Below are 13,589 nucleotides of genomic sequence, written 5' to 3'. Positions count from 1 at the left end.
GCCAAGACCCCTCTCATTCCAGATTACTTTATCAACCGCACCTTCAGTTTTTTTTAAACACAATGAATTGTGTAGCAACAAATTTTGGGATATTTTGAACGATCTTTCGATTTCTTTTAAAAAAGTTTCCCTTTTAAAGTTCTTCATTTTAATTCAGTTTGTGATCTGTGGCAGATTTTAGAATGCCGCGTGATGTCACTGTCTGCAAGGTTCATTTTCTGTACATAAGACAGGATTCGTTGCTATGCACACAGTGCAGCTCGTGAGCAGTGGTGATGCCGCCCTTGTGGGAATATTGGTGCACCCACTTTAAGTGTGGCAATCTTTTTATAAGTGCGGAACCTGTTGTACTCTTAGCAAATTATATTAATTATTTGTGACCAATTATTACAACACACAGATCCTGCCCTACGCTGCTTTTGATATTGCAAGGGAGGTACCAACACGAAAAGCCACAACCTGGATTATAGAAACCCAGAGATTTAAAAAGCGAGCACTAAAAGCATGCCTTGATCACCGAAGGATATGTAAGTGTTGAGTTTGCATAAAGTAGGCACACCGCAGACACATCTCAACGAGGCGAAAGGAAAGAAAAAGACCCCTCAATATTATTGTAAAAAATAAAATACATTAGTTAAAGCAGGTTAGAAATCTGTTTTAGTTAATGGTGAACAATTGTTCAGTTGTGGAGTTGTGGAAAGCAGCTAAGCAACGTGCCTCGTCGTCTCTAATGTAGGCACTTTAAAATAATGGGATCGCAGTCTGAGTGCACGTGCGCACGCGCAGCAGGCTGAGCACACGAACAAAGACGAGTTTGCATTCCAGCGCCTTGTAAGTCCTCCGCCATGTACAGGGCGCTGCAAATGTGCAAATCTGCGTCCCCGGAAATCTGGAACCAAAAGTCCAGAAAGGGGGCTCGCGAGGCTGGTGAACCCACCCTTGCCCCGGGGGTCTCTTTGCGCATCCCGGGGCCCAAAGGAAGTCCTTGCCTTCGCCAGACTGCCACTTTCAACTTGACCTTGGCCTCCAGCCCTGTCTGACCCGTATGCAAAGCAGCCCTGCCCCCTCCACTGGTCTGTGCCGGCTGTAGGTCCCTTGAGCCGAGATGTCCTGCCTGGGCACGGTACAGCTCAGCCGCTGTCCCACAGAGATACTTTCCGCCTGTGGGGTGTGCGCGCTTTACAGGGTGCAGCTGGGGGTGTGTGTGTGCACCAGGGTCACACAAAGCGCTGTCCGGTAGCCTGCGTGGTGCAATAACAGGGAGCACGCGGTGCGATTGAGTAGTGTCAGTGAACGTGTGATATAACAACATATTACACGCGGTGCTGCTACGTAACGTGCAGTACAGAGTTCAACTGATCCCTGCGGCAGATAGCAGATTCACCGGGATAACCAACAGAGCCTATAGCAACAGATCCGTGCGGCACATATAATCGCGGGGTGTGTGTGTGTCCGTGTATAGAGTGCGTGTGTGTCCGTGTGTTGAGTACGACTGTGTCCATTTATTGTGTGTGTGTTTGTCTGTGTCCTTACTTCTATCTGAATCTGATGTTCTGTGTATGCCATAGTTAGATATATTTTTTTATCGTAGGATGAGAAGCCTGGCCTTTAACCACACGCCTCAAGGCTGTTCTGGAGTAATGCATGCACAAGGTTCCTAGAGACACCCAGCCATAGCCAGGACATACAAGAGACAGTTCGAGATAATTCTAAACTTTTCTGAATGTACAAAAAAATGTGCATATTATATCATAATTTCATGTAAAATAAATAGATAGATAATCTGTACTATGACGTTGCTGACTCGGATTTCTCAGATTCCTGACCGAGTATGCCTTGTTTTAAATAAGTTTGCAAATAATGATGGAGATGCCGCGTGTGCATGTCGAGTTCATATAGCAATGTGACACTCACAATAAGTTTGCATTATTTTTGCTGAAAAGATTTGTTAAATGGGAATAGAGAAAACATTGGTAACTAAGTGTCCGCTTACCTTCAAGTCGAGATGAATGCGCCAAATCGCCATCCATCGGTCTTCCGCTCGGATTTCTCATTCTAGCTTTCAAAGCTGCAAAAAAACTAAAGAAAAGTACCTGAAAAGTTACACACGTTCTTAATCAAACTTGGGCGATACGCTGGGTGGTGAAAACGCTTGGAAAGGAAAATGTCCCCTCATTTTTCTCTCAAACGACACATTTCATTTATTAGTTAGTACCAGTATTATTTTGAAAAATATCTAATAACATTTAAATGGCATTTAAAAGAGAAAAGTTAAAAATTCTGCATTGGCAGAGTGTTGATGTGATAGGCGGTGGTCTGCTATGAAACCTAACAAAATTGGATGGCACGTTTTGAGGGGGCTGTGGCACCCTCAAGGTGGTAGGCCCTCGCGGGTGGAGCGTGGTATAGGAATTTTAGGAAAAATGTGCCACAGACCAGTACCTTTAAATGGCTCACTGGTATCTGCGAAGCCTGTCGCGATACGACCTGCTGTCCCGATAGCCCAGTTTCTCTCCGGGACCCTCCCCCCCGGCGCAGAAAGCACCGCAGTCATCAGCGCAGCCCTGGCTTTTATTAAATTATTTAATTATCTGCATCTTAATCCCGGGCTGCCCGGGCCTGCTTTGCATGTCACGTGGGCGGCGGCGGCCAATGGGCGGCCGCGCCTGCCCCGCTAAGGCTCGGCGGCGAGGAATCTCTGTTTCCAGTCTGTGGGGCTTTTAAAAAAGAGCCACTCGCCCCAATGCTGGCCGGGCTATGACAGCTTCAGTGCTCCTGCGCCCACGCTGGATCGAGCCCGTCATGTTCCTCTACGACAACAGCCTGGAGGAGATCAGCAAGAACATGGACGGCTTCCCCGGCAGCAGCTTCTCCGCCGCAGCCAGCCAGTGCCGGAACCTGATGGCGCACCCTGCGCCCCTGGGGCCCCCCGGCGCCGCCTACAGCGCGCCCGGCAGCGAGGGCCCGGCCGAGGGCGCCAAGCAGTGCAGCCCCTGCTCGGCGCAGGGCTCCTCGGGCGCCGCGCTGCCCTACGGCTACTTCGGCGGCGGCTACTACCCGTGCCGGGTGGGCCACCACGGCGCCATCAAGTCGTGCGCGCAGCCCTCCGGCTTCGCCGACAAGTACATGGACACGTCGGGCTCGGCGGGCGAGGAGTTCAGCTCCAGGGCCAAGGAGTTCGCCTTCTACCAGGGCTACGCCGCCGGGCCCTACCAGCCGGTGCCCGGCTACCTGGATATGCCCACCATGGTGCCCACGGTGGGCGGCCCCGGGGAGCCCCGGCACGAGTCCCTGCTGCCCATGGAGAGCTACCCGCCCTGGGCCATCACAAACGGCTGGAATGGGCAAGTTTACTGCTCCAAGGAGCAAGCCCAACCCTCCCACCTCTGGAAGAGCGCGCTGCCGGGTAAAGCTGCTCGTTATTACTAACCATTACCGCTGGCATGGCTCGGGGGCAGGGGCTGCTGCCGCAGGCACCCTTACTAACGCCACCCACCACCTCTGCCCCCCCGAGCTTACACCCGATGGTGTTTACCGTACTCCCCTCCCACATGGAGTGAGGGAGAGCCTGGCGGATGGGGGATGAATGGGTCGATAGATGTGTGATTGCATGGGTGCATGGGTTGTTATGTGGTTGGGTTGTTTATTACTCTGGTCGAAATGCAGATGCATGCATGGATGGGTGATGGTTAGATGGATGGATAGTGGGTGGTGGATGACTGGATGGATGGATGCATGCATGGGTTAGTGAGTGCTTAATGAGTGGATAGATAAAGGGATGGTTGGTTATGTGGAAAGATGAATAATTTGATGGATGTATGCATGCTTGGATGGGTGCTCGATGGGATGGGTCGGCGGTTGTATGGATGAATGGACGGTTAGATGGATGCCTAACAGATGTACACATAGGTAACTATATAGTTATGCACACACATATATATGTCAATAAATTGGTATGTGCATACAGTGTAAAAATTATGTGCATCTCTCTATAAATCAAACTTGTCTAGAGTGCGCCTACTTAACAGAGAAGAGGTACATTTTATTCAGTAAAAATGCGTATCCTGTGGGTTCTGCACACCAATTCCGGCAAGTGCACACGTCATGCATTCAGTGCACGTGCACACAAGGCCGTCATGCGTCCTTTAATATGTCTCTTTTAATGAAGTTCTTTGTGGAGATGTGCACATATGAAATGCCCCTCACATTCCCACGCCAGTCTCATTATTTTGCAAAAGGCGGCCCGGTGCTACAGCACTGACCCATTAGTGCAACACTGACATTACCAATGGCAATCAAATAGCTCACGCATCTGGGGAAGCCCTCACGCTGGGAACCACTCTGGCCAATGTAACTGAAGAGTCGGCCTTGCTATCCGCGCACAGCGTTTATCTGAAAGCGCTCAGGCACCCAGGTCTCAAGGCCGGGTTCTTTCTATGCAGCGCCTGCCAGGCCTAGTCCCGCAGTTTCTGACACCCTGCGAACTTTTCTTCTCTTTCAGACGTGGTTTCGCACCCCTCAGACGCCAACTCCTACAGGCGAGGCCGGAAGAAGCGTGTGCCCTACACCAAGGTGCAGCTGAAGGAACTGGAGCGAGAGTACGCCACAAATAAATTCATCACCAAAGACAAGCGGAGGCGCATCTCGGCCACCACCAACCTCTCGGAGAGGCAGGTCACCATCTGGTTCCAGAACAGGAGAGTGAAAGAGAAAAAAGTCATCAACAAGCTGAAGACCACCAGCTAATGGATTAAAATGGACGCGCCCTTCCGTGTCGCCAGAAGTCGGGTCCCATACAACGTGTTTTTTTCTGTCAGCAAAAACGGAAAGTAAAGCGATGTAAAAACGGAGAAAAACGGAATCAAGTATTTGATCTGGTAACCGGAACCCCGTGACTTCTATGGGCGAATTCGTGACTACATAAATACATTGTTTGAAAACTGGTTCGGAGAGACAGTTATCCCGAATGGAATGCCGGGAAGTCACACTTAGACTGTACAGCGTCCTTACAGGCAACAATACAGCACTTCAGTGGAAAAGACGCGAATTCATAGCGTGTTAAAATGTCACTGCCCTGCCAATGGACAGAGTTGGCAGTTTTATTATGAAAGACGGTGAAAACAGGAACTCCTTTGTACACGATGTGTGCTTGCCCTATCTTACACCCCAGACTGCATGTGGAATGCCTGCTCAGGTAATTTATAGTGAATCATGTATCATTACTGTATGTTTACGCAGTGCATTTTCATATAAAGCGGATATTGACATGTTAATTTGAAATTATATATATATATATATATATGTAAACATGTAGAGGCGCTTTAGTGTGTGCGATTGACTAATGCGGACATAAGGCAATTTGGAAATAATGTCCTTGCATAGCAACCCCAAAACATTTTTTAAAAAAAATATAGATGGTTTTATTGCATTAAAGTTGTATTTTCTGGAAATATACATCGAGAGAGAGCGGGTTATCACTGTACGAACATCCTACGAGTCACCACCGAGGGTTGGTAAATTATTTTCAGATAGTAACATTTCAAGCCACTTTTCTTGAAAGAGCGCACCATATGTCTATGAAAATTGATACAGCAAAATATTATGGTTAAATTGTTCAAATAATGGTACATAAGACTATCAGCGAGTGTCGGATCTAAAACAATAATTTTTAGAACATTTTTACTTTTTTTTATAATGATGGATAATTATTTTCTTCCTTACTGTGTATATGGTCGCACTAGACAGGGATAGTCATCTAAAAACACATTTTAAACTAAGCAGTTATTTCAAAATCACATTATTTTTTTGTCTTTATTCACTATAAATACTGTCTTGTAAATAAATAAAAAGAATTGCGCACTGTGAACATGTATGTGTGCATTTGTTTTATATTTCTGCAGAAAATGGAGAAAAGCTTAAAACATAATGTAGATAGATGTAATACAAGTGTTACTGTTAATAAAATAATTTACTGTTATAAATTAGCAATCAAAATGTGTTTAATATATTTTACCTGAGTAATTAAAAAGCAAATACACTCGCTGCTTTTTTTATACACGTATTATATGCGAATCAATATCTTTAAAAAAAAACGATTTCAGGGAGACTTAGGTGTCAGACGCGCTTAGATATTGGACTGACCAGGTCTCCTGTTCAAATTGAAAAATATTTGCCGTGTCTTCTCGTGTACTCCAGAGATCCAGGCACTAACGCGTTTTATTGCAGGCGGCTGCCTCGGCTATCCAGTGTTTTTCGTATTTGTTGAAATGACGGGGCTGTGAAAGCCTTAAACCTTGACCTTGAGGGAAAGGCACAATTCCTGACCTTGACTTCTGACAGTTTTAAAGGCAAATTAAGGGAATCGTGGAACAAGTGCGCCATCTGGCGTTGATAGTGTAGCCTTGCAGAGACTCGAAGTTCGCGGCCTCTTCAACAGGCTCACCTGACTGGTGTTACTGGGCAGAACAATATTTCCTTAATGATCAATAACACAGTAAAGAAACAGTTGCGTGAAAGACACACACACACACACACACACACCCCCCATTGAAAATAAACGAAGCCTGTTGTGTCATTAGATCAACTGTACTAATAAATTAATGCTCATAAATTTGACTCTACACTAATTTTATTTTTTCACCTTAAAATAGTTTATTTCCAATAATACATCATTATAAAAATACGCAAAAGACGATACAACAGACTGGCAAAATCTTACATAGCCTCAAATGTTAGGTAAAAGGTTTTTACATACAAAAAGGAGAAACTTCGTCTTCTGCTTGTAGTACAGCGCAAAGTTCAAATTCCATTTTATTACCACATTACAGTGAACCTGACTTAGAAGAACACTGTTTAACAACTTGTTTAAATAACTTTTCTTTTAAAAAAACGAGTGCACATGGAAAAATGCTGTTCGGCAGGTCATAAATGCAGGCGCGCAAAATGCACTATGCCATTTTTTAACAATTTTGAGGAGGGAGTATCATGACTCACTATATATATATTTATATATATATGTTGAGAGAGAGTGTGTGTGTGTGATATGTGATTTACTACCATTGTTGAGATGGCTGTGTCATATATATATATATATATATATATATATACACACACACTCATATATGCTATATATATATATATATATATATATATATATATATATATATATATATATATATACACACACACATACATATATATATATAGCATATATGAGTGTGTGTGTATATATATATACAGACACATATATATACATGTATGTATATATATATATATATATATATATATATATAAATATATATGTGTGTGTTGTTGGATATAGTGATTACATATTTGGGTATTGTTTGTGTTTTTTGTTGCTGCTCAAAATGCTGTGATATTAAAACCTGTAGTTCTTAGGGACCTGTGCAATATTTTCCCCAGGAATTGCTGTCCCAGTGATAGCGAAGCCTATTTCAGCCCGTTCTCCAGTTAGCAACGTTTCCATTAACCCTAAAGCAAAACAGGAACATTCAAATTGCAAACACCGTCCATTGGTACCTGAACACTCCTAGAGGGGTTTCAAACATCTCTCATCTTCTGCTTCGTGTTTAATTCACAGTCTATTTCTGTATGTCAACACCTGGAGTTTCTTTTTGCTACTAGTGCCTATTGTAGCTTTTCCCACTTGAAGCACCTTGTTTAATCGCAGTGTATTACTGAAAGCTGAATATTCTCATTTCAGTTAAGCTCTCCATGAGCTCTGTCTTTCAGGACGTAGCTTCAACAATCTCTGATTTCTGTAGACTAAATATTTCTTTAAGAAAGGACAGCCTGTACAGTCTAAGATACCGTATTTTTTAACATGTAATTAAATACTTTTCTTTTTTACAAAAAACACTGTAGTTCAATATCCCACTTATGTTTTCAGTACACTGCCCTTTGTTTAAAAAAAAATGTTTTCATGCTAATTGTATTCACACACACACACACACACACACACACACAGGCACACACATGGTGAGCAAATTAGATAGACTGATGCACTTTACTGAGAAAAAAATACAATTTTGGCCGAAAGTGTTAGTGCTTTTCTTTGCCATAATAAATGTACTGGAAAGCAGCATTGATATGCGTAAATTTCTCAAATACTCAGGATGAGACTGTATTAAAGAGCTGGGATCTTGGGTCCAGTATCACAACCCAAACCCCGTAGGCAAGCGTACAAAGAAATTCACAAGGACTAGGAAAGACACAGGCAAAAACACACACACACATATTCTGACTCCCAATGTAATGTGTCATTATACTTTGTATTACCATTACTGACTGCATGAGGTAAAGACCCTAGGGGAAATAAATAGCAAATACTTTCAGCTGATCTGCAAATTAGCACATTTTGTAAAGGTCCAGATTTTCTCCTCTGTAAAGTGACTGTAAAATGGAATCTTGGAGTCAGTCAAAACTGATTTGTGCATTCTTTCTAATTTTTGCTTCTGCTATTGTAACTTGACCATTACATTGTCGTTATATATGTGTGAAATGTTTTTAGTACACTTGCTTCAAATAACAGGATTTATTTTCCAATGCATATATACATTTGCATCTGTATTTATGCATATGTTTACAAACATTAATCACTATAGTGGTAGAAGATAGTTAAATGGATAGATAAATAGATAGATAGATAGATTGATTTTCCCAAATTGATGGTGAAGTGTGGGTTGTTGTGGAGGTGTGAGTAAAGGCTGTGGTATTTGTTTTCTTCTTCAGCATGTTATCTGCAAACTGTGTATGTAGATACGCTTGAATATACACACAGCATGTTCCAAATGGTATTTCTTTCTTTGTGATTTTCTGACTCAACTATGAAAAAATGTCAAATGAGCCGCTCACCTGAAAGACTAGGGTCTCAAATGTCAGTTAAATCCATAGATATTTTTCCTCACTTTGTATGTGTCGCCCATGGTGGTCCCAGGCCCTAGTTAGAATTATCATGGAAAGTTACGCCAATTAAGCAGTGCACTGGGTCATGCAGACTACAGACTTCTTGTGTTACATTTTAGGAAAGCAGTGCAATCTGGATCATAAAAGGTCACCTGTATCCTGATTTTGGAATTAGATTCTGCAGCACTTACATGTGTCTGAACAATTACGGCTTAGACACTATCGTATATTCTGGCTATTTTGGCAGGTGAGATTAGTGGCCGGTAATGCACAGATCCATCCTTTGCTTTAATGTTTTAGAATTTTGTCTTAGCTTCTCCAAAAATATCAAGGCAGGACCTGTGTGATTCTGGTCAAGATATATATTGTTGATGTACAGCACAAACAAATATAACATGCTTGAAAGACATTGGGCATGCAAGGAATTTGCGAACTAGACAAAACTGTGCCTTCATCTGATCTCTGTGCTAACAAGCAGCTAATTCTAAAATAGAGATGGCTGGCATAGTGAAGCCCTTCAAAGATTTGCTAAGTATGTCAATTGAGCTTCTTAAATGGTAGCATGTCACAATATCGACTGCAGAAACATCATACTATGATAATACGGCAATCCGAATTTCATATAGTAGATTACTATGCTTAACTCTACATCCAAATACTTTGAAGATACGTGTGTGTATATATATATATATATATATATATATGTGTGTGTGTGTGTTTGTGTGTGTGCTTAAATATATATACACACACACACATATATATATATATTTATATATCATTAAGGTCCATGTATATGTGCAGTAAAGTTTATTAAACCTATACTTGCCTAACATATACTTAATGTAGATATTTTGGTTGTCAATATTTTTACTATGACATTTCTTTAGAACGTTATTTAAAACTCAGTACTTTGGTACCGTTACCCTAGACAAGTAACACGTCCAAATTACTAGTGGTGCATTGAACAGTGACTAGGGCTGTGTTCTGCCAATGTTCTATTCACGGGCACAAGCAATGGATTTTTTAGCCTATTGAGTATTCTTTGCAGCAAATCTGTGCAGGCAACAGATAAAGCATATCAAGGGAAGAAGGTTTCATTTGATTACGATGTGTTTTGTTTCATTGTTAGCAAGAAATTAAAGTGTGTAACTAATGAAAAGCAGCAGGGAGGATGTTTCAATAAACATGCTTAATCACTGAACGAGTAAATAGAGAGTTGGAAATGTATTTGTATAGAATAGTTATTCTTATCCGGAGGTGCAAAGAACACTGGGGGGTACTCCAACACATACGCTGTTTAGAAAGTGAAATAATATTAGCAGAAAAATGACATCGCAAAAAATAAAACTGAACATTTTAAAACACTCTGTAAATGTGAAGGAGTTTGACATTGGAATCTAACATTAAATTGCTAGCCTTAGCTTGATTGATGGGAGCAGCGCAAGTGACGTTGAAGTGCCCTAAAAAGTAGTATGGGTGGCCATGGCTTCAAGTGAAGCACTAGTGTGCTTATTGCAATAGTAGCAGATTATTGGGACTAAAAAAGGCAAAGCTATATGCTAGAGTCATATATATCACTTTGGGGGTTATTCCAACTTTGGAGGAGGTGGTAAGCCGTCCCAAATGTGACGGATTTACCACCAGCCGTATTACGACTTCCATAGGATATAATGGACTCGTAATACGGCTGGTGGTATATCCGTCACTTTACCGTCACTTTTGGGACGGATTACCACTTCCTCCAAAGTTGGAATAACCCCCTTTGTGTTTTAGGAATGAAAACACAGTTTGAAAAGCTCCAACCTACCCATTACACTTAAAATTTTGAATTTTGTATATCTTTTTGTTAGTGAATTAAATACAATATCCCAGGACTTGTATATTTGTATGTTTTACACATGTTTCTGTAGTTGCATTTGTATTTTTTGAGCTGCACCTCCTAGAAATGTTTAGGCTGGAAGTCCCCAGCATCCAACAGTGATTCAGTAGGATACCGATGGTGTAGAAAAAGGCTTGTCTGGAAAATATTAATGTGTTGATCCTGATATCAAAAATCTACTAGAAACTTGGAAAAGCTACACACACACACACATATATATATATATATATATATGGAAAAATAAGTGGGGAAAACATGTTTTAGTACCCCCCTTTTTCTCAGCCCCGCTTGACGGATCACCCTGAAACTTTATAGACAGCAGATGAAGTGAGCACCCTTTTTTTTTTTTAACCTTTTGTGAAGCTTTATCAACTGGCGCCAAAACAAAAAACGTTTTTTCTATACAAACCAGATCCTAACTATAACTTCCTAGTGGCGAACGCCACTAGGTTAGATAGATAGATAGATAGATAGATAGATAGATAGATAGATAGATAGATAGATAGATAGATAGATAGATAGATAGATATTCGTTGATTCTATACCTAACGGGCTGGGACCCATTATGCCATTCATCCATTGTTGATCTATACAGTTATGCACTCATGAGTCAGTCTGTCCGTCCATCCTTGCATCTATCGATCCACCCATCCTCTATTTACCTTCCTTCCTGCTTTCTTGATAACCTAACACCAAGCGGGGGGCTAGTTACACCAACTTTGCATACGCAAACCTGCTCCTAATCCGGTCCATGAAATGCTCATGCGCCTATTTCCCTGCAGTTCCTCTATGGATAGGTTTTGAAGTGGTACCTTCACAACTATTCTGTTTACAAGGCCATGGCCTCTCAGTTAAAAATATCATTTGCTGTAACAGTTTAAACACCAACGCACAGCAGAACTACTCCTGCAAGTCTGTATGACATCACATGTGAATGACGTGCATGTTATTCAGGCCAGGGCATGACATACCCCCTGTACTAATACAAAGGTTCAACACGCAGCCCCCAGTGCAGGAAAGCATCAACACTGCAAGCAGGCAGTGTAAGCCCCTGTGCGTGTGATTGCCCCTGCTTGTAAACAGGCCTGCCCCCTTCCTGCTGGCAACACTGTGATAAGGTAATGAGCCAGACTGTTGAACTTTATAGTGATAACACAGAGTTCAGAGGATGGCACTTGTATCAATCAATCTAGAAATAGAAATATAAAGTCAGGTCTCATGTCTCTCATAATTAGTGCTCCCTGTTTTCCATTTTTACTGATTTTTATAGATAAATACAGACCGAAAACATTGTGTTTCCTGACTATATTTATTTCTGAAAACAGAAAAATACAGATAATTTGGTTTCTTTTGAGTGATTCTCTGTGCTGAGATTAATGCCCTTCTGGGCCAGTAGCTGTACATATTGGCAGAATGGGGAGTTAAAACGACAATGGGATTCGCTTAAATTATTGCATATCTCAACATGCATTTGTGCTATTATGCTATTGTTTGCATGTGGTATTATTATTATTTTTTTGCAGTGTAATGTGCTAAAACCTGACAGGCATCAAAGTATCCGTGCCCGTTTATCTGTTAAAGAAATGCGGAAATATACAAGATATAACCTCATCTGGCCACAAAACACAAAAAAAATCTAGATAAATAACAATAGGATGGCCAAAATATAAATATGGATAAATACAGACTTAAATGTTCAAAAAATAAATATCATAAAACCTGGAGCCCGACTCATAATAGGGGCAACTTTGGTAATATTTCAGCTCTTGGTGTTCATTGACTAAGGCTCACTCTTCTGTTTCACCTGATTATCTTTTTATTAACAGCTTTGAGACGGTACATTGTTATAATAATACAGCCTGCATGCAAACTCGAGAAATACACATTTTAGTTCAGTGATCGCAAACTCCCAGCCCCAGTAACATGTGTACATGCCCATGCCTAATTGTAGGCCAGAAATCGCTTGTATGTGTTTCATGTGCAAGTAGAATACAGAACAACGTATGTCCTTTGTCACAATTTCGCACGTCTGACAAAATCATGTGTCCATGTTTTCGGTTTCTGAAATAGGTGCCCGGATACAATTTTGATCCTAAACGGGGATCCTATGAGAAATAAATATGAGAAACGCCAAAAATATTGTGCTTGAAAGGGGCTGCGGCCTTGAAACAGATGCAAATATCTTTGAGTTGTGTAGGATCTGGGGACAGTTTTTAAAATAAATGTGAGTGTGTTGGAGGCAGGAGTACTTGCTGCTGTTGGTGCCCCCGGGAGCAAGGTGTACTCTGGTCATGGAAGTCAGGGGTAGTGGGACTATGCTACCTTGAAATGACTAACTTTTGCATTGAGACTGTCATACTCAAGTAGGGGACAATACCCCTAGGACCCCCAAGTACTAAAGAAATTCGAGATAAGTAGGGTAGAAAGTTTGATAACACTACAAGATATTTCAGTGAGATAAATCTGAAATATTTGATGAGACCATAGTGAGATCAAAAATAATTTGCTGTCAAAAATCTTGGTTTTTCTTGAAAAATTGGGCCAGCCAACACGTGTTTCGCTCCTTGTGCAATAGGCAGGCCCGAGGCTTTCCCAAGTCTGTATATTATTCACTCTGCGATGGGCATTAAGGTGTGCACCTGAGGGTGTGTGATGATGTCTCATTATGATCATGTGACAGGAAGTGCTCATGATGTATGAGGGAAGGGAGAGCTGGAGAGACTTGTGTAGATTCCATGTGTCCACTACATGCATATATGTGCAAGAACGAGTGAACAGACAAAAC

At 41.7% G+C, this 13,589-nt stretch overlaps 1 protein-coding gene across 1 annotated transcript; it reads left to right on the top strand.

Moving 5' to 3' along the window:
- The first annotated feature begins 2,703 nt into the window (after positions 1 to 2,703).
- On the top strand, positions 2,704 to 5,866 carry HOXA13 (homeobox A13). The gene is made up of 2 exons (XM_069211441.1): positions 2,704 to 3,406; positions 4,502 to 5,866. Exons 1-2 carry the CDS (start codon positions 2,758 to 2,760, stop codon positions 4,744 to 4,746), a joined length of 894 nt encoding a protein of 297 aa, XP_069067542.1. The 5' UTR covers positions 2,704 to 2,757; the 3' UTR covers positions 4,747 to 5,866.
- Positions 5,867 to 13,589: the final 7,723 nt, after the last annotated feature.

This window comes from Pleurodeles waltl, chromosome 10 (assembly GCF_031143425.1).
Source record: "Pleurodeles waltl isolate 20211129_DDA chromosome 10, aPleWal1.hap1.20221129, whole genome shotgun sequence".
Taxonomy (NCBI): domain Eukaryota; kingdom Metazoa; phylum Chordata; class Amphibia; order Caudata; family Salamandridae; genus Pleurodeles; species Pleurodeles waltl.
Note: the sequence above shows the minus strand (reverse complement) of the source record. Positions and strands in the feature narration are given on the sequence as shown.

What these genes read in the sequence shown, in the direction of transcription:
- HOXA13 (XM_069211441.1), top strand. Translation starts at nt 2,758, where the DNA reads ATGACAGCTTCAGTGCTCCTGCGCCCACGCTGGATCGAGCCCGTCATG. An exon ending in CTGGAAGAGCGCGCTGCCGG is followed by an intron (nt 3,407 to 4,501) that starts GTAAAGCTGCTC and finishes CTTCTCTTTCAG; the next exon opens with ACGTGGTTTCGCACCCCTCA.